The following is a 21,066-nucleotide window of genomic DNA, read 5'->3' as shown; positions in this document are numbered from 1 at the left end:
TTGTGTACTCCAAAAATCAGCTAGGGATGGGAAGATGGCTCAGTGGCTGACTGGGGGGAGGGGGGAGGGAATGGGGAGATGACCAATAACAACAAATTCCCCAAAATATTGTACTTTGGCATGCTAAAGTAGAGAGACACAGGAAGGCTTTAGAAGCAGGCTCAGAACCCAGGCCCTCTAATCCCTCTATCCCCCCACCTAAATGCTGCGAGATTTTCTTTGAAAGTCTCTCATCTGCCTAGAGATGGGCACACCCCTCCTCTAATGGGGAATTTCAGTGGTCATTTGTGCCCTGCCTGGGAATCTTCTACCATAGAAGATTAACTAGTAGGTAAGGAGACAGGCTTTGTCACAGAGGGCTGCTGCTCTCTGGCAATTTTTATTACCCAAGAGAAAGAAACTTCAATCCACCATTCATTTGCTTCCCCTTTTTCACCCTCTCATCATCTTCCCTAGAAGCCAAAAGTGCTTATCTTTTAGCTCAGGATGCTAGAAAATCTTTGCTCATCTGGGTCTTCTTTGTCTCCTATTTTGTGGGAACTGAGAGTGGGCAGATGTCATTAAAATGGGTTTTCTCCTAATTATCCATTGTCAGTGTGTGTTATTTGACCAAATTACTGAAACTTCAGAGGGTATAGATAACAATTTTTTCTCTGTTCTGTATCCTAAATCCTTTGAAACAGAAAAACCTTCAAGAGGTTCCCTTTCCCCTACACCCTAGATATTCCCTGCTTCCATCAGAGCCATAAGCCCCTTAACACAGGACACCTCTGCAACTGCTCATGTGCACTATCTGCTTGGCACACAGGGCCAATAATTACTAGGTGTCTTAGTCTGTTTTCTGTTTCTATAACTGAATACCATAACCTGGGTAATTTATTAACCAGAAGTTTATTTAATTCATGTTTCTGGGAAGTTCAAGAATCTGCAACTGGCATCTGGTGGGCACTACATCAACATGGCAGAAGATACACATGGCCAGACAGAGCACAAAGTTTTTAAAAATTTCCCCACTGGGGCTTGAATTCAGGACCTTGTGCTCTTGATTGGCTTTTCGGATCATGGCTGCCAATCTACCACTGGAACCACAGCTCCACTTCTGGCTTCCTGGCGATTAGAGAAAAAATTCACATGGACTTTCCTGCCCAGGCTGACTTTGAACCAAAATCCTTAGATCTCAGCCTCCTGAGAAGCTAGGATAACAAAAGTGGTAACTGCCATAAAATATAATCAAATATGATCTATTGCCAATCCAATTATGTCTATACACTTCGGATTTGCGATCCCACCTAAACAAAAGTCATTTTTCCCCCTATCATATGTCCAAACACTTAAGCTGCCCAGCCTGTCCTGCAGCTTGTCGTCCAACCAGCCTAGGTATTGTGTGACACTCCTGGACTCCAAGAGCAAGAATAAGCCAGACATAGCAGAATTTATGCATAGCAGGAAACCCGGATAGCAAATAGCTCTTTATAAATAATTGAATGACAGTAGTTCTTTGAAGTGGTTTGGAGGAAAATCACAGGGAGCTAAGGAGACTTATCTCTAATTATCCACCAAAAAAAATCAGTCAGAGGCCACAGAGGGGCTCCTGAGAAAGCAACATTTAAAATGACACTGACGTTTACTTTGGAAAGCTTGGCAGAGGAGGGAAAAAGGAGAGAGAACTGATGAAAGCATTCCAGGAAAGTTTCGTTACCAGCCAAAATGGTTGTATTTGACGCACTGAAAGGCCCAGGTGAAACTAGAGAAAATTGAAGAGAACCGGGAGGCACAGGACTTGGGGAGGAGATTTCCTCTGCTCCCTTCCCTCTTAGGAACGACTCTGATCCTCCTTTGGGACTCAGCAAAAAGTGTCACTTCCTTAATCTGGGTGCTGGTGGCTCATACTTGTCATCCTAGCTACTCAGGAGGCTGAGATCTGAGGATCACTATTCAAAGCCAGACTGAGTAGGAAAGACCAGTGAGACTTTTTATCTCTACTTAACCACCAAATAAACAGAAGTGGAGCTGTGACATAAAAGTTCCAGAACTATGGGCTGGGAAGGTGGCTCAGTGGTAGAGCGCTTGCCTTGCATGCCTGAGGCCCTGGGTTCGATTCCTCAGCACCACATAAGCAAAAAGAAAAAAGCCGGAAGTGGCGCTGTGGCTCTAGTGGTAGAGCGCTAGCCTTGAGCTGAAGAGCTGAGGGACAGCGCCCAGGCCCAGAGTTCAAGCCCCATGACCGGACCCAAAAAAAAAAACAAAAAAAAAACTTCCAGAACTGGCACAAACACACACAAAACATTCATCTCTCCTGTACCAATTAAGAAACATCCTCCCTAACTAGTATCCTGATTACAGACAGGCTGTTTCTTGTCACCCTCCCTCCCTCCCCAAACATTCAGTAACTAATTGTCATGACAAATCTATTCACACTGTTCCCCAGACTTTTCATTCCGTTTTTATCAGGTGCCTCCTCTGGGCCATGCCTTGTTCTGAAACCAGAGATATAAAGATGAACATGATCAGGTTCCTGTTACATTGGAGCTTACATTTTTGTGTTGGGGAGGGAGGTCACACAGATACAATCCATACACAAGGGGACAGACAGTTCCAGAGAGTGGTAAGTGTTGTAAATAAGAGAAATCAGAGTAGGGTAGCTAGAAGGAGTACTGGGGACTGAAGGGATGCTACTTTAGGGTATTCAGAGGATATGTCTCTAAAGTGGTGACTTGGTGTGTGTGTGTGTGTGTGTGTGTGTATGTGTGTGTGTGTGTATGTGTGTGTGTGTATGTGTGTGTGTGTGTGTGTTTAATTGAAAATAAGGATCTCGTGGAATTTTCCTTCCAGGCTAGCTTCAAACTGCAATCCTCAGATCTCAGCCTCCTGTGTAGCTAGGACTATAGGCATGAGCCACTGCAAGGGCCATGGGCTCAATTGAGCTTTCTTTAAGGGGCTGTCTAGCTGTGTCCCTCAAAAGATGGCCCAGAAGTGCTTGCCTCAGAATCATGCCAGTATTTACACACTTTCTAAGAGATTTCCTAGAACCTTCATTTTAACAAGCTGGTATAAAGAAATTCTCTGGCACACAAAACAGTTTGAAGGACAATTGTGTTCCGACCTCCAGTAAGCAATACAGTTTCAAGAAAGGCATTGCCAAGTCAGGTGCTGGTGGCTCACGCCTGTTATACTAGCTACTCAGGAGGCTGAGATCTGAGGGTTGTGGTTCAAAGCCAGCCTGGGCAGGAAAGTCCATGAGACTCTTATCTCCAATTAACCACCAAAAAGCTGGAAGTAGAGCTGTGGTTCAAGAGGTAGAGCGCTAACCATGAGCAAAAAAAGCTCAGGAAGGAGAGATATTGTCCAAAAAGAAAGGTACTCTTTACCAGACATATAACTGTAACCCTTCTGTGCATCACTTTTACAATAACTATTTAAAAATTAAAACTTGCCGAACTGCTATGCCTTTAAGTTCCCACTGTATCTTGGGAAATGTAGTTTCAGCCCGCCTTCCCGCCTCCTGCCTTCCGGAACCCGCTCCGGAGTAAGCCGAATCCATCCGGAAGTAGCCGAGCGTTCCGCGGAGGGCCTCTTCCTGCCGGGTTGCATTCTGGGACAGGGCAGTTTCCGTTAGGTGTTGAAGGCTGAGGCGCGCCACCGGCCCCCTTCCCACGTGAAGCGCTGCGCGAGCCTCGCTGGGCCGCCGGGCTCGGTGCTCGCGCGTCCCGGAAGCCGCGGGGAACCGGAAGTGGCCCGTGGAAGCTCGGGAGCTGGTCCGGGAGCCCCGTGTGAGGCGATTCGGAGCGCTGAGGCGGCGCCATGTCGCTCATCTGCTCCAGTGAGTGTCGTCCGCGGCGGGTCGCGGGAGGCCCGAGAGCGGAGCCCGAGGGTTGCGCGGCCGTGGCGAGCCGGAGGTCGGGGCGAAGGCGGGAAGGGGCGTGTGCGGGGCCGAGCTGCGGCCTGTCAGCCTCCCGGGCCCCGCCGCGCCCCGTGGCGGGGTGCATTGGCGCGGTTTGCACGGCTCCGGGGCAGGGTCGTGGCGCGGAGGTCATTCGAGGCCAGCCCCCCTCGGCGTTACAGAGTGGGAACGGGGGCTCAGGCGGGGACCCCACGCCGGGGAAGCGGCTCCTGCTGTGGGAAACGCGAGGACCTGGTCGGGACCCGTCTCCCAACCGCGAGATTCGGTTCCAGGGTCTGGGCCTCGGTTTCCCCCTCGGAGAGTTTGAAAGTACTTGGCCCCGGGTGCTTGTGTGAGGAGGCCTCGCCTGGGTAATCTGAGCTTTGTGCCGTTCGTAAAGCTCATACGACGAGTTCTAAGCAGATAGCGGCTGGGGTTCGGGTGTTTGACACAAACAACGCCCATTTATAAACCCCTTATTAGTTTGCCACACGCTTCCAAGACTATAATCCCATTATCTTCCCAAGAATCCCCTTAACTCAGGGTTTAAACCCATGGCCCTAAACCCATGGTTTTTCACTTGCCTGTTACTCTTTGGCATACACGTCTTTTCCTTTCTTCATGTTTCACCAGGTTACTAGCTTCCCCATCCTTTTCCGTCCCCCTTAATCCAAAGACGTAAAGGAAGGAAACAATAAACAGAAAAGGGGTCACACTGAAAAAAATTATAGTTTACAAAGTTATTTACACTTGCACGGTTTCTTTTTTTTTTTCTCCCTTCCCCCTCCACCCCCCTTCCTGGGGCTTGAACTCAGGGTCTGGGCTCTGTCCCTGAGCCTCTCTGTGCTCAAAGCTTGAGCCACAGCGCCACTTATGTGCCACTAAGGAATCGATCCCAGGGCTTCATGCATGGCTAGGGTAGCACTCTACCACTAAGCCACATTCCCAGCCCGCATGGCTTCTTTCTAAAAGCTCGTTAGCTTAGTTTTATTTGCCCAGCACTAACTTTTCTCTTGTAGGGGAGGGAAAACAGTATCTTGATTCCTTGATTGAGTCTGTAAGATGAACTGATAGCAGGCAGATAAACGGGAGAAAGACTATAGTTCATTACATAGGTCGGCACAGGAGTCCTCTGAAATAGGAGGCTTCAATTTAACAAGGGGAGTTCATAGAGCACCATGAACTACAAAAAGAATGGAAGCTTGGGGCTATGGAAGGGTGACATAGTAGTGACAAGTAATGACAGGGTGAAGAGAATTAGATGGAAATAAAAACTGTCTTGTGCAGATAAAAAGCCTCATAAGTAGTAAAAACTTTTCAAGCAGCCTCAAAACACTAGGTACACCTTGGAGTATGAAGGCCTTCACTCTCCTGCAGAGGTTAGCCTGCCTTTTCTGGTTATGGGAACTTTCAAGAAAGCCCCAAGGACAGGAGGGCCAAGAGTTCTGATCCTCCCTATGAGGCCTTCTAGTCTCTTACTAGTTCAGTGTACACAACATGCAAAAGCTGCACACTTTGAGGTATCATCTTTTGAGCCCCAGTATTCAAGCACTCATTCCTTTACCATCTAGCTGTTTACTGAGTGCCTTCTGGGTATCTGCATTATACCGGAGGTCAGAGACCAGCTGAAATCCCTGTCCTCAAGGGCTCATGATCTTGTCTGAAGAGCTTAAAGCCATGATCTGCACCTAGTAAACACTGAACATGCTTAATATAGTGCCTGTCACATTGCTTTGACATTTCCCTGATGATTCATCCAGAGCTTTAGACTGAGGTGGATGGCTGCGATTTGAGTGACATCTCTATCTCCATGATGTGCCTAGATATCTCTGTTCAAAAATGAGATGGGCAGGGCTTATTGACTGCCATCTATATATATACCTGGCACATAGTTGTATTAGTAATCATTTATTGACTCCCTTGCTGTCAGGAGGTTAATGGAGAAAACAGTTAAGTAGGTGGAAAGCATTCTAGGGCCAGATGAAGAATCCTCTAGGCCCAAGTTTCCTTTTCCCCGTAAGCTCACTACCTGCTTTCCTCTGCAGTTTCCAATGAAGTGCCAGAGCATCCATGTGTGTCCCCTGTCTCTAATCATGTGTATGAGCGGCGGCTCATTGAGAAGTACATTGCAGAGAATGGTACAGACCCTATCAACAACCAGCCTCTCTCGGAGGAGCAGCTCATTGACATCAAAGGTGCCTACTGAGGGCCATCATTGCTCAGCTTGGGAGGGTGGCAGGTGGAGCTGGTCTCATGCAGGAGCTGATAATGGCTCTCAGTGGCTAAAGTGAAAGGCAGTAGGGGATGGGATGAGTCTGGGTCATGTGGTTCTTCATACCTTTTTTCCCTCTCTTGGCAGTTGCTCACCCAATCCGGCCCAAACCTCCCTCTGCTACCAGCATCCCAGCCATTCTGAAAGCCTTGCAGGATGAGTGGGTGAGTTCCTGGAAGAGACTCTGTCTTCCTCACTCTAGTAGAGTGCATCACTGGACTGCCACCTGTGGGCTAGAAGAATGGAGCATTGTTTCCTTCTGTCCCTCACTCTCCTTCCTTCTTCCATTTCTTCTACTGGGGACCAAACCGAGGGCCTCGCTTATGCTAGGCAAGTGCTCTACCATTTAATTGCACCCTTATTTATTTTTTATTTTTGTTTGTGTTGGTCCCAGGGCTTGAACTCAGGGCCTGGACACTGTCCCTGAGCTTTTTTGCTCAAGGCTAGCATTCTACCACTTTGAGCCATAGCTGTACTTCTGGTCTTTTGGTGGTTAATTAGAGATAAGAGACTCACAGACTTCCCTGCCCAGGCTGGCTTGGAACCACAATCTTCAGATCTTACCCTCCTGAGTTGCTAGGATTACAGGCCTGAGCCACCAGCATCTGGTTGCACCCTTGTTTTCTTTTTTCTTTTTTTTGGTCATGGGGCTTGAACTCTGGGTCTGGGCGCTGTCCTTGTGCTCTTCAGCTCAAGGCGAGCGCTCTACCACTTGAGCCACAGCCCCACTTCCGGTTTTCTAGCGGTTTATTGGAGATAACTGAGTAGCTACGATTATAGGCGTGAGTCACCGGCACCCAGCTTGTACCCTTGTTTTCTTAGCAGCTTTGTTTTCTTGTTTGAGGAGCAGGATGGTAGCACAGGAGGGGCCTGGTTGTTGAAATCATGCAGGTCTGGGCTCCAAGCTTTGCTCTGTTGCTTACTAACTATGTGACTAGACATGCTGCTCAGTCTCTTAGTCCTGATTTTCCTGACCACAGAAAATAGATTATGCGTGTCTCTCGGTTTTATGGGGAAAAAAGAAAATAGGAACTTTTCACTTTAGGGATTTTTTTTCATGCCTAATAGGAACACCTGGCACGTGAATGGATAAAGTCAAGAAACTAGTAGCTCATATTTGTAATCTTAGCTACTCAGGAGGCTGAGACCTGAGGATTAGGTTTGAAGTCAGCTTGGGCAGGAAAGTCTGTGAGACTCTTCCCTCCAATTAACCACCAAAAAGCCAGAAATGGAGTTGTGAGTCAAATGGTAGAATGCCAGAACTAAAAAGTGACTGTGCTCAGGCCCAGAGTTTAAGCCCCAGTACCAGCACTAAATAAGTGAACGAATGAGTGAATGAATGAATCTGGTTTAGTCCCTCACATAGTGAAAATGGCAGCAGTGTTACTCTTAGAGAGGTGACACATAACTATTTGCTGGGAAATCAGAGAAAGTGGGAGGCGGCTCCCACTTGTGTCTGTGTGCTCACTTGTATGGGGCAGAAGTTCGGGGTGTTTGTCTGCCATTGCATCCAGGGTCCCTGGGTGTTGCTTGGTTCTCTGAACAGCTCTGGTTGGTTTCAGCATAGAAGGCAATCTCTTCTCAGGGGCTGACCCCTTCCCCCTCCCAGTGACCTTTCCCTTCCCAGGATGCTGTCATGCTGCACAGCTTTACCTTGCGCCAGCAGCTGCAGACGACCCGCCAGGAGCTGTCCCACGCTCTCTACCAGCACGATGCTGCCTGCCGTGTGATCGCCCGTCTCACCAAGGAGGTCACTGCTGCCCGAGAAGGTGCGGCTTGTCCCCACCCGCGATAGACCCTGCTGCGTAACGGCTTCTTTCTAACATTGTCTTTTCTCGCAGCTCTGGCTACTCTGAAACCACAAGCTGGTCTCATCGTGCCGCAAGCTGTGCCGAGCTCACAGCCCAGTGTTGTGGTGAGTATTCCCCACCTGCCAGCAGCCATTTGTGTGCAGTGTTCCACATAGCTCTTCTTGTGCAGAGCAGGAGAGCACCTTGTCTCCAGTGTTCTTGCGTTTCTCACCCTTGCCTCTTTTCTCTGCAGGGCGCAGGTGAGCCCATGGACTTGGGCGAGCTGGTGGGAATGACTCCCGAGATTATCCAGAAGGTAAGTCATGCTCTCACATGGTGGGAGTGTCGTGTACCCCACTTTTTTTTTTTCTTTTGGGTCAGTCGGGGGCTTGAACTCTAGGCCTGGGTGCTGTCCCTTAGCTCTTCAGCTCAAGGCGAGCACTCTACCATTTGAGCCACTTCTGGTTTTCTGGTGATTTATTGGAGTTTCACGGACTTTCCTACCTGGGCTGGCTTTGAACTGCGATCCTCAGATTTCAGCCTCCCAAGTAGCTAGGATTACAAGTGTAAGCCACCAGCACCTGGCGTGAACCCCACTTTTTATCACCTGGCTTGGGTCCATTGGCAATAATAAATCTGCGTGGGGAAGAGCATGGAGTACAGCAGAGATGGATTCTGGGACCAGGTTGCCCAGACTTGTATTTTGGTGCTGTTGCTTATAAGCTTTATGCCTATTGTTCATTTAGCCAACCTTGCTGTGTCTCATTCCTCTTGCTTCTAACATGGGAACAACAGTACCTCCTTTGTAGGCCTGGAGGAGAAATTTAATTACTGATAATCAATACATTTTGCTCAGATGAGAGTTCTTTGCAGATACTAGACTGCATTATGTTTCATGGTTTTTTCCTGTTAGGATAGAATTTTTTTTTTTTTGTCGGTCATGGGTCTTGAACCCTGGACCTGAGCCTGAGCACTGACCCTCAGCTCTTCAGCTCAAGGCTAGTGCTCTACCACTTGAGCTACAGTGCCACTTCCAGTTTTCCGGCAGTTTACTGGAGATAAGAGTTTCATGGACTTTTCCTGCCTGGGCGGGCTTTGAACCGAGATCCTCATATCTCAGTCTCCTGAGTAGCTAGGATTACAAGGGTGGGCCACCGGCGCGGCCGGCTTGGAATTTTTATCTTTATGGATGAGGAATTGAGACAGAGATTCAAAGACATAGCGTAGAAGACAGTGCTGGGCTTCTGATTCCAACCTAGGGCCCTTCCTCCCTCATGGGGCTTGATAGTGTATTTCTGAGCTGCTCAGGTGTGCCCATGAATCCAAGTTCTCACCTATGGGGCATAAATCTGAGAGTTTCACCGAGCTGGAGGGTGTCTTCCCTGTGCCATTTATTACCTCTGTGCACTGGGCAGGTGACTTCTCTTCCTTGCGGTTCCAGCTACTCTTATGTGAAATAAGTCCTGAACACTTGCCTCATATGAGGCCAGGGTAAAGAAAAGTGTTTACCTTCAACGTAGAACTCAGTGATGTGGGAGAAAATCCTGATGTGGGTAGCATCTGGTGTGCTGGCACGATTATGTGTCTCACATTGAGCCTTCCCACTTTTCTCCCACAGCTACAAGACAAGGCCACTGTGCTGACCACGGAGCGTAAGAAGGTAAGTCCTTTCAGAGCTGGAGGAGACTTGGCTTCTTGGGGAAGAGAGTGTCATTGAGTCTGGTACTCATTGCTGCTTTTCTTTGGGGGGAATTGCATTTTGTTAGAGAGGGAAGACTGTGCCTGAGGAGCTGGTGAAGCCAGAAGAGCTCAGCAAATACCGGCAGGTGGCATCCCACGTGGTAAGTGGCTGGGGCCCCCCTTAACTTGGAGACAAGCTCCCAGCAGTCTGGTGAGACAAAGGTAGCATGGGGAGTTGTGAATGAAAAGCTGTCGAGGGCTGTGGACTTGTACCTCATCTTGGATACTGAATTGCCAGTCTGCCTGCTTAGCTCTGCATTTCCCAGTAATACAATGAGCAAGTTGCTGGCTCCAGGCAGAAAGCCAAACTAAATAGATAAGGAATAAAAGTCACTCTTGTTTGCCTGGCTGGGGAGATGATTGGAAGTGGGGGAGTTGTATAGCTTTTTGGTCTGCCTCCATTTGGCCATAACTGGATTTTTCGTGGTTCTCTCTGTAAAGGGGCTGCACAGTGCCAGCATTCCTGGGATCCTTGCCCTGGATCTCTGTCCCTCCGATACCAACAAGATCCTCACTGGTGAGTCTGTGGGCTTGGTCCTCTTTGTGGTCCTGGGAACAGAATGACCTTCTTCTGCAAAGGGATCAGTGTACTGATGGTTGGTCTCTTTTGGGTCTTCTCTAGGAGGTGCAGATAAAAACGTTGTTGTCTTTGATAAGAGTTCTGAGCAAATCCTGGCCACTCTCAAAGGCCACACCAAGAAAGTCACCAGTGTGGTGTTTCACCCTTCTCAGGTGAGTTCTCCTGGCCATCTGTGCTTCATCTTTCCTGAACCTTATCTCGGAGGCTTAGGGTCTCTTTGGTGAAGTAAAGCAGAGGAAGTTCTCACTACAAGTGGGTATTTATGGGCCTCTTCAGTACAGAGATTGCGCTCCATGAAGGCTGTCCTAAGACAGCAGTCTTGAAGCCAGCAGGAGAGACACAATGCTATTTGACAAGGTGTGTTTATCGAAACATTAATATAAACTACAGAAGACAGCTGATAGATGTCTGAGGAAGATAGATTCATGCTTCCTTCAGGGAAAGGGGTCTAAACTAAACATTGACTGTTGACACTGAGGTGGCTTCAGAAGGATGAGAACCTCTGGATAACCTTTCAGAATAAAAAGAGCTCATTAGGCCAGATTAATCATCTCCATGGAATTTGAGTTTTAGTTATAGGGCAGTTTGGTCTGTGCATGACAACGATGCTTTTTTCTTGACCTTGGGTAGTAGGAGATTGAAGAATAGCAAGCATATTTTTTATTAAACTGAAACTTCATTCAGATTAACTTTTTCTGTTTACTTGGTGGTAGTAGTTATGCGTTTTGTCAAATTGACTGTCAAAAGATGGCAGTTATGGGGCTGGGGAGGTGGTTCAGTGGTAGAACGCTTGCCTTGCATGCTTGAGGCCCTGGGTTCGATTCCTCAGCACCACGTAAGCAAAAAGCAAAAAGCTGGAAGTAGCGCTGTGGCTCAAGTGGTAGAGTGCTAGCCTTGAGCTGAAGAGCTGAGGGACAGCGCCCAGGCCCAGAGTTCAGGCCCCATGACCGGACCCCCCCCCCCCCCCCCCCCCCCCGAAAAAAAAAAAGATGGCAGTTATATCTTGTGACTTAACTTCCTAACCAAATATTTTTACCAAAACAATGGTAAGTAAACACTGGAAGTTCTCTCTCGCTGAAATACCTGCTCCACGTGGCAAACTAAATAAAGAATTCTATTCCTCAGTTTCACTAGCCATGGAAATCTGTTGGAAGTACCTGTCCGTGGTAGTTACCTTCTTTGCCACCAGGTGGCAAGGCCACCACAAAGCTTAATGTTGCCTGACCGTTTAAAGTAGCATTTCAGGTTGGCTCTCTTAGGCATTGTTTGCCTTGGTGGTTCCTGGCTGGATGGAGCTGAAGGGAGAAGCAGTTTGTGGTTGTGGCCATCCCTGTTTCCGTGTGAAAGACTGTTTTGTTTTTGTTTTTAAATTAGCTTACATTTGTTTGGTTAAGTTAGCTTACATTAGTACAAGACTGTTTAATCTATTTCTCTTCTTGGCCTCTGATGTTTTGTCTTTTGGCTTTTCTTTTAGGAACTGGTGTTTTCTGCCTCTCCAGATGCCACTATCCGGATTTGGTCAGTCCCGAACACCTCATGTGTCCAGGTTGTTCGCGCCCACGAGAGCGCTGTCACAGGCCTCAGTCTCCATGCCACTGGTGACTATCTTCTGAGCTCCTCTGATGACCAGGTGCGGTTCCAGCCAGGTCCTTGAACTGGAACTTCCTGGAGGAAGGGGCATCTTGTTGACCACAGCCAGTTCCTGGGATACAGTTTACTTTGTGCGGGAGGAGCTAGCTTTGCCAGGGTTTGCTATACCATGAGCTCTCTGAAGGCCACCAGACTCTGGGGACCCATTTTCTCACTGGCTTCTTTGTCTCTCTTTCTTAGTACTGGGCCTTCTCTGACATCCAGACGGGGCGTGTGCTAACCAAGGTGACAGATGAGGCCTCTGGCTGCTGTAAGTTACCTCAGAGGCTGGGTGCTTTTGTTTGCTGTCTGTCATTTGTTTTGAAGAACACTTTGACCACTGTACCTGCCTAGTGCTGCTGGGTACAATAGGAAACAAGGGGCAGCCTTGGCTGCTGTTAGTCTCTCTTGGAGGATGCTGAGCACAGGTCATCTCCCTTCTCCACAGCTCTCACCTGTGCGCAATTCCACCCTGATGGGCTCATTTTTGGAACAGGAACCATGGACTCTCAGATCAAGATCTGGGACTTAAAGGTGAGACACAGATACACCTTAATCTGGAGCTCAGGGTTAGAAGTATTATCTAATTATTATGGCATCAGGCTCTTGGGGTGTTGCTATGGGTAGCTGTGTGTGGTATATTATGGTGTGTGCTTGTGGGCCTTGGGTTGGGCTGTCCACACCATTCCTAAATGATGCAGGCTTCAGAAGTAGGAGTTTGCTTCCTTTCCTCTCTTGAGCAGTGGGTGACCTATTTATCACTCACCCCACACCTGTAGGAGCGCACCAATGTGGCCAACTTCCCTGGCCACTCAGGTCCTATCACCAGCATCGCCTTCTCAGAGAATGGCTACTACCTGGCCACAGCAGCTGACGACTCCTCTGTCAAGCTTTGGGACTTGCGTAAGCTTAAGAACTTCAAGACGTTGCAGCTGGACAACAACTTTGAGGTATGCCCCTCCCCAGCATTTGTTCACTTCTCCCTATTGATTGATTGTTTGCTGAACTAACTTAGCTCCTTCTGCATGTTGCCCCATACTTCCTGTTCCCTGTGGGCTAATCTCTCTTTCTGGTTCTGGCAGGTGAAGTCACTGATCTTTGACCAGAGTGGCACCTACCTGGCCCTTGGAGGCACAGATGTCCAGATCTACATCTGCAAACAGTGGACAGAGATTCTTCACTTTACAGGTAGGGCTGGCCCTGAGCTTCTAAGGTTGTGGGAAGCTCTGGGCTTGGTATAGCTTTGCCCAGGCTGCTGCTTTTTCTCTCTTCTTGTAGCTGGGGTGGAACTTGGGGCTTGGTGTGTGCTAGGCAAATGTTCTGTCTTTGAGCTCAGTACAATATTTACTCAACTACAGTGCCTAAGTAGATTTCCTACTTTACAGTTCTGTGAACATGGGGTTGTGTCTTGACCTCAGAGCTTTAGCTGCTTCATCCTCAACGTGGGGTTCTTGGCTCTGCAGTGTGTCAGCTGATGGTATGGAGCTTGCATGCATGGCAGCAAGCCATTTAGATGCTGAATAAAGGCTAGCTTCTTTTAGTGATGAAATGTATTAGCAGGTTGCAGGCAAGATTCTAGTTTGTTTGTTTTTCACTCCTCATATTTTCCTAGCCCTGCTCAGTGTATCTGTCTTCCAAAGGAGTCAGAGCCCAATTATGAAGCCCATGGCTTCAGCTCCACATTAGGTCCAGAGTTGTGCTTTGGAGCTGCATTGGGTAGAGTGGCAGCCTAGGGGGCCTGGGCAGGCTTTCAGGGGGAGCTGGTGGGTTCCACATGTCATCTGAAATCTAGAAGGAATTTGATCCCACAGGGAAGGTTGCTTAGCCTCAGCTGTCATTGGCCCAGTGTTCTCTGGGGCCCAGTTGCCCTGGGGTTGGAGCCTCTTGAGGACCAAGAAGCTCATAGGCCTCTCCAGTTACAAGCAAGAAGTTACAGCTAAGCATAAACCAGCAAAATGAACACCAGGGTTTTCAGCTGAAATGAATTTGTTACCTAGAAAACGCGGGCAAAAAGGGGGACTGACATTCCTATACTCATTCATGCTGCCAGTGAAGAGTGGGGTGCTTGCTTTGTGCAGGTGCTGGGGCACTGGAGGGGAGCGGTGAGCAGGATTCTGTCCTTTAGTTGGCCAGGGACTACATAAACTAGCAGTACTGTGCAGTGTGCTAAGTACTGGCAGGGTGACACCTAGAGCTCCATACTGCCAGCCCTAAAGGAAGACAGGGACAAGCCTTCTTACACCTGCCTCTTACCTCTCTCCCCAGAGCACAGTGGCCTGACTACGGGGGTGGCCTTCGGACACCACGCCAAGTTCATCGCTTCAACCGGCATGGACAGAAGCCTCAAGTTCTACAGCCTGTAGGCCCTGTGCCTTCTTACAGTAGCTGGGCCTCATCTCAGCAGTGGGTTAGAGTTAGAGGGGAAGGGAGTGGGGGGGCACCTTTTTGGGGGAGGGGGGATGTGAGGTGGGAACATTCATACCATTTCACTCTGGTCTGGTTAATGGCCTGAGAGCCACGGGACATGGAACACCCTCATCCATGCAGCCTCCAGGCTCCACAGGCTCAGACATGACATCGGCGGAGCTGTCATCCTAGAAAGGCTCAGGATTGGAACCTGGAGCCTCCCCTGGTGGTGACAGCTATTCCATACTCCCTTTGTTTCAGTTCCCATGACACAGGCTGAGCCATGGGAACTGTGAAGCGGGCGGGCAAGAGGGCTTGTTCAGGTTTTTGTAAGCAGTGATATAGTTTCATTAAAAAAAGAAAACAATAAGCCCCCTGTGTCTGTCTGTACCAGAGATCTGAGCTTGTGGGGGAAGGGGGGGGAAGGGTAGGTCAAGCACTGGTTACCAGGAATCCCAGCCTGGGCCTGGGCCTGGGCCTGCTGCTGAGGAGCTGTGAGCCCATCAGGATTCTTTGACTGCTATGGTTAAGAGACTTGTTGCCAGCTGGCCAAGACCAAAAAGAGGGTTTTACTGACTGGAGTTGATACAGTTAGTTGATGCAGAACTGGTTGTAGGAGAGTCAGCCAGTGAATAGGAAATTGAGAGTTCAGGTGACAGATATGTGTGGAGGGGTTAATGTAGATTCCTGTGGCTGTTTTACATCAGGTCATGAAAGGCCAATGAAGGGAAAAGGACACAGTCTTGAAGGACAAGAAGCTCAAGGGAGAGGAGAGTGGCAGATGGGAGGGAAAAAACAAGATGTGTGTAGCAGGATGGATGCCAGTGTAGTGTGGTGGGCATTGCGTGTAGCCCAGGGAGGGAGATACATGCTCAGAACCACTGACGGGCCATCCTGATGGAATGCTGGGGGGCGGGGGGAGTCAGTATCCAGGGGAGATTGTGCTGGGAGGGGAGCTGTGGGGTTTGTTGGTGCATGACTTCCAGGCATGTTCTGTGAGCAGAGCTGGCTCTACCTGCCCTGGCGCCCATGCCTAGAAGCTAGCGAACACTTCAGAGATCCTTGCAGTGAAGAAGCATTTTAACTTCCACACCTTGTTTCTTCCAGTTTGAGCAGGAAAACCTCCACTGTGTACTGACGAGTGGTTTGCGGCTCTTGCCTTAGCGCAGCCCAGGTGTCAGCTGTTGGGAAGGCCATGGCAGTGCACATCTTGGAGTCCCTTGGAAGTGGCTGAGCTCTGAGACAGAGTTTGGTGCTTTCTCAGCTTCCATCACAAGAAACTTCACCAATCTGCTGCCAGTCTTTGGAGCTGTGATTCGAGGGGTGTGAGTGATTGTACTAGTTAACTCTGTCCGTCAACTTGATGTATTTTTTCTGATCTGTGTTGCTCTACTCCTTGAGCTAGGCCCCTAGACCTTTTTTGCTTTCTTTTTCTTTTTTTTTTTTTTTTTGGTCAGTTGTGGGGCCTGAACTCTGGGCCTGGGCACCGTCCCTCAGCTCTTCAGCTCAAGGCTAGTGCTCTACCACTTGAGCCACAGCACCACTTCTGGCTTTTTTCTTATGTGGTGCTGAGGAATTGAACCCAGGGCCTCAGGCATGCAAGGCAAGCACTCTACCACTGAGCCACCTTCCCAGCCCTTTTGCTTTATTTTTCACACAGGGTCGTATTTTTGTCCAGGCTGGCCTAGAGACAGCATCCTACTATCAGTGCTTCCTACTAGCTGGCAACATAGGCATATGCCACTATGCCCAACTTACTTTGTTCAAATGGAGTCTCAACTAACTTTTTGGGCTAGCCTCTCCCAATCTCTCCTTCCTGAGTAATTGGAATTATAGGCATGAGCTACCGAGTCCAACCCTAAGGGATTTTTTTCTTTCTTGGCAGTACTGGGGCTGTGAACCTAGGGGTTGATGGCATGGCCTGGGGTTATTGTGGAGTGCAGTTGGCTCAGGGCTTGCACAATACAGAAACCATTGGTTTCTAGTGTTTTGTGTTAATGCACATTCTCAAGGGCTGCCTGAAGATGGAATCGGTGCTTACTGTGTTCTGCTCCAGGGGAGCCTTGGGGTGATTAAACCCCAGGTCTCTGGGGTCATCTATCTTATGCTTGAACTTGGAGCACTAATATAAGCAGTCACCTGGGGGCAGTGCAGTACAAGAGTCTCTCTAGCTCTGCAGCTTTCTGTGTTGTGCCTTTGTGTCTGAACTTCTGTGTCTGAAAAGGACCTTTCTGGCGCCTACCTGATAGGGCTTTTTAGTTGCCTGAGCTAATGAATATGTGTAGAGAGCATACAGAAATGTTGGCTACTGATGCCCCTGCTCTGCACTGGTAGCCAGTGGTGCTGAACAGTGTCTGAGTGGCCCCTGCCGTGGACACGTGTGCTGTGAAGCTTTGACTTCAGTGCCTTCTCACCCACAGACCTGTCTTTAGGCTTTAAGGACACAAAGCAGTTGGAAGAAAATCTAGGTTGGGCTGGGTGGGTGTTGATAGCTCGCACCTGTAATGTATATATATATTTTAACTAATTTTTGAACTTTGTATAAATGGAACTGCTCGGTCTGCTTTCCTTTGACTCACTGTTATTGAGTTACCTGTATTGGCACCGGTAGCTGCTGTTCGTTCACTGTACAAGCAAAGACAAGTGTGAAACACTTCACAACAGGTGCTGGGTCAGTGTTGTTTTGAGATCGAAGTTGCAGATGTGTCGTCCTGCATGGCCCTAGCAGTGTGCTGGACTTGGAGACTGGCCAGCGGGCTGTGCTTTTTTATTTTACTGTTGTTATAATGGTAATGTAAGCGGGGGTTACAGTTACATAAGTGAGGTAATGAGTACATTTCTTTTTGGACAGTGTCACCCTTTCTCCACTCTCTCCCAGTTTCGGGTTGTACTTTTAAGCACCTTATCTGAAGTGGTCTAGGAACTAAGTGTAGCTGGCGCAGTATGTGGTGTGGCCCATACCAAATTGCTGCATTGCATTCACAGAAGCCAGTCCTTCCTCAGACATAATTAGGGGGCTGGGGTCTAAGCCTCACCTTACAAGTGATCATTGTCCCAAACGCCATTATAGGAAGATAATGTTCTGTTGTTAGTAAGCGTCAGAGTTGTTGTTTTGGTTTTATCCCTTTTGTGGTTATAAACCATGTTTCTGTGCTTGGGTTATTCTAGACTACTGACCTGAGAGAAAGCTTGCTATAATGTTAGGTAACAAGATACAATTATCAGTGTCTTGACATTCTGATTCTCAGCAATAGGGTGCTTCTGTCTCCAGAACTTCCCAGCACTTAGAAACGCTGAGATCTGAGGATCTAGATTCAAAGCCAGCATGGGCAGAAAAGTCTTGTGAGATTCTTTATCTCCAAGGAACCACCAAAAAGCAGGAAGTGGAGCTGTGGCTTAAGAGGTAGGGCACCATCCTTGAGTGAGAAAGCTAAGGGACAGTATTCAAGCCCTGAGTTCAAGACTCAGTACTGACACACACAATTTTTTTTTACTTTATAATTTTGCCAGTCTGGTGGGTTTATAGTGGTGTCTTCGAAGTTTTTCTTTTTTTGCCAGCCCTAGGGCTTGAACTCAGGTCCTGGCCTCTGCCCCTGACTTTTTTGCTTAAGGCTAGTGCTCTACCACTTGAATGTTTTGAAACTGGCTGAAGTGAAGTTTCTTCATACAGGATTTGTACTTGCTTCTGTCTACAACCAGAGGTCACTTTAAATTCAGCCCTGGAGGGTTTTTTCCTCATGTTAAACCTTTGAGGGTCCCCTCTTCTCTCCCCCTCATCTTAGGAATTTGGACTGTACCTAGAGGAAGGATGATGGCAGACATTTGTCTTTTATAATCATCCCATCAGCACCAAGAGCAGTGAGATTTCCTTTTAACTCCTCCTTGCCATGGGAGTTTCTTGCAGTGAAAATGTTTCTCCTCCTTGCACTGAGCACAGTCCATGGACTCTCAGCTAGGCACAAGCATCTCCACTTTTCCTGCCTTTGGCAGGTTCTGGGCTTAGTTTGGAGGACTTGTACTCATCCAAGCAGAATGTCAAGGTCTTCTGATTCTCTAGAAGATCCCAGAACAGTTTTTCTTCATGTGTTTGTATGTACTGTACAGGGGCTTGAGCTTAGGGCCTGGGCATTGTCCCTGAGCATTTTTGCTCAAGGCTTAGCATTCTACCACTTGCGCCACAGCTCCACTTTTGGCTTTTTGGGGTTTATTTGGGGATCAGAGTCTTACAGACTTTATTGTCCCAGCTGGCTTGAACCTTGATCCTCAGATCTCAGCCTCTTGAGGAGCTAGGATTACAGGCGTGAGCCATCAGCACCTGGACAGCTGTTTGTTTTTTTTTTTTTTTTTGGTCAGTTGTGGGACCTGAACTCTGGGCCTGGGCGCTGTCCCTCAGCTCTTCAGCTCAAGGCTAGCGATCTACCACTTGAGCCACAGCACCACTTCCGGCTTTTTCTGCTTATGTGGTGCTGAGGAATAGAACCCAGCGCCTCATGCATGCAAGATAAGCGCTTTACCACCTTGAGTCAGCCCCTGGTTTTGTTTTTATAATTGTCCTCTCCACGTGCCTCCCCCACCCATATTAGTTTCAACAGTGACTTAAAACCTGTTTTAAAATAATTGGTCTTTTTTGTTTGTTTGGTTGTAGGGCTTGAACTCTGGGCCTGAGCACTATCCCTCAGCTCTTCAACTCAAGGCTAGCGCTCTACCACTTGAGCCACAGCTCCACTTCGGGTTTTCTGGTAGTTAATTGGAGATAAGAGTCTCACGGACTTTCCTGCCCGGACTTTCCTGCCCGAGCTGGCTTTTTGAACCTTGATCATCAGATCTCAGTCTCCTAAGTAGCTAGGATTACAGGCATGAGCCACCAGTGCCTGGCTCATTTTATTTCTGAACACTGATCCTGTGTCTGGTCCTTCACTGCCGGAATGGAAGTGGCACTGTCACATGAGACAGTGATGTAGGAATGGCAGGGGCAGCCATGCTGGAAAAGGAGTTAAGATCTATTTCAGCTAAGCAGTTAGGCTCTGAAGTATTTACTCCTCTCCCTTAAGTAAGGCAAAAGCACCGAAATGAATGTGATCTTGTGCACAGTGTAAGGACGTGCAAGTTAGGGGTGGAGGTGGAAGCAGGGGATATGACTGGGTGCCATGTAGCCCAAGAGGCCGGAAGAGACAAAACCTGATGGGCCGTGAGCTGCTCTGCTTCCTGCCACAGGTCAGCAGAAGTGGGCTATTATCCCCATCATGTCTGGCTCTGCTTGTCACAGGCCCAGATGCTTGCTCACACAGTGGGGTGGTAGTGAGAGGGTTACACAAAACTCAAGCAAAATTTTAATAGTGGGTACATGAAAGGTTAGATTGTAGCTGGGCACCAGTGGCTCACTCCTGTAATCCTCGCTACTCAGGAGGCTGAGATGTGGGGATCATGGTTCAAGGCCAACCTGGGCAAGAAAGTCCATGACTTATCTCCAGTTAACCACTAGAAAACCAGAAGTGGAGTTGAACCTCCGAGTAATGGAGTGCTAGCCTTGAGACAAAAGCTTAGGAACATTGCCCAGATCCTGAGTTCAAGCCCCAGGACCACCCTCCACCCCCCCAAAAAAGATTGCTTTCTTCCCAGGAGAGCATAAAACCTAGTGCTGCAATCAACCATTTAATTAGTTGTGGATTTTTTGTGCCCCTATTGGGACTTAAACTCAAGACCTGGGTGCTGCCTCTTATTTTGCTCAAGGCTGGTGAGCTACCACTTGAGCCATACCTCCACTTCCGGCGTTTTGGTGGTTAATTGGAGAAAAGAGTCCTGGAGTTCCTGTCCAGGCTGGCTTCCACCCTTGATCCTCACATCTCATCCTCCTGAGTAGGATTACAGATGTGAGCCACACGTACCCATCTATTTGAGTGCTTTTACATTTGTTTCTGAACACAGGATTCTTTGATATGGATGTGTTGCCAAAACCTATGTGTACTTTAAGTATCAATTAGAGTTATCAAAAAATCATGTATCAGCCAAGCACCAGTGGCTCATGTCTATAATCCTTAGTTATCAGGAGGCAGAGATCTGAGGACCAAGGTCCAAAGCTGTGATCCTCAGAGGCCCGCCTGGGTATACAAGTCTTTGAAGAGTAACCAGCACAGAGCTGGAAGTGGAGCTGTGGTGCAAGTAGCAGAGTTACTATTACTACTGAGCCATCCTGAGGCTGAGTTCAAGCCTCATTGCCACCAACAAAACCAATCCACGCACCTGTACACACTTGAAAGTAAATATTTGCATGTCCCAAGAGCATATTACAAAAGGAAACATTTTTGTGATGGTATTGGGCAGGGATGGTCTTTGCCATATTCAAAGGTAAAACATGAGTGACATTTTCTTAAAAGAATCCCATAATAAAACACCCCAATGTTTGATCAATAGGAACTTTGAGGATGTTGGCCCCTTGATTTGTGAATGTTCTTTACAGACAAGAAATGGATTTAAAATGCGAAGGGCACTTCACAAGATATGGCTGTAAAGACACATAACTAGACAGTGCTTATGGCTCACATCTGTAATCCTAGCTACTCAGGAGGCTGAGATCTGGAGAATCTCTGAGACCAGCTTGGGCAGAAAAGTCCATAAGACTGGTTAACTAGCAAAAAAAGCCAGGCTGGAGGTATGACTCACTAGCCAATCAAGCAAGTTATGAGTCCCTAAGTTCAGACCCTGGTACTGGCAAAAAAAAAAAAAAAAAAAGACAGAAAAAATCTAATCAGAGATCTATTTTAGGACTAAA

The 21,066-nt window shown here is 48.1% G+C and overlaps 1 protein-coding gene across 1 annotated transcript; it reads left to right on the top strand.

Moving 5' to 3' along the window:
* The first annotated feature begins 3,599 nt into the window (after positions 1-3,599).
* Positions 3,600-14,670, top strand: Prpf19 (pre-mRNA processing factor 19). The gene is made up of 17 exons (XM_042676275.1): positions 3,600-3,820; positions 5,926-6,075; positions 6,240-6,316; positions 7,780-7,921; positions 7,994-8,067; positions 8,196-8,258; positions 9,561-9,602; positions 9,709-9,783; positions 10,124-10,199; positions 10,305-10,414; positions 11,737-11,892; positions 12,093-12,162; positions 12,340-12,425; positions 12,671-12,841; positions 12,974-13,079; positions 14,157-14,298; positions 14,559-14,670. Exons 1-16 carry the CDS (start codon positions 3,802-3,804, stop codon positions 14,252-14,254), a joined length of 1,515 nt encoding a protein of 504 aa, XP_042532209.1. The 5' UTR covers positions 3,600-3,801; the 3' UTR covers positions 14,255-14,298; positions 14,559-14,670.
* The last annotated feature ends 6,396 nt before the right edge of the window (positions 14,671-21,066 follow it).

Source organism: Dipodomys spectabilis, unplaced genomic scaffold (assembly GCF_019054845.1).
Source record: "Dipodomys spectabilis isolate Male_0828 unplaced genomic scaffold, ASM1905484v1 ptg000030l, whole genome shotgun sequence".
Lineage (NCBI taxonomy): Eukaryota > Metazoa > Chordata > Mammalia > Rodentia > Heteromyidae > Dipodomys > Dipodomys spectabilis.
This window is presented reverse-complemented; position numbering and strand designations above follow the sequence as displayed.

Excerpts from the sequence above, each read along its gene's own strand:
- Prpf19 (XM_042676275.1), top strand. Across the intron at positions 6,076-6,239 it reads GCAGCTCATTGACATCAAAG|TTGCTCACCCAATCCGGCCC; the intron begins GTGCCTACTGAG and ends CTCTCTTGGCAG. Across the intron at positions 10,200-10,304 it reads TACCAACAAGATCCTCACTG|GAGGTGCAGATAAAAACGTT; the intron begins GTGAGTCTGTGG and ends GGTCTTCTCTAG.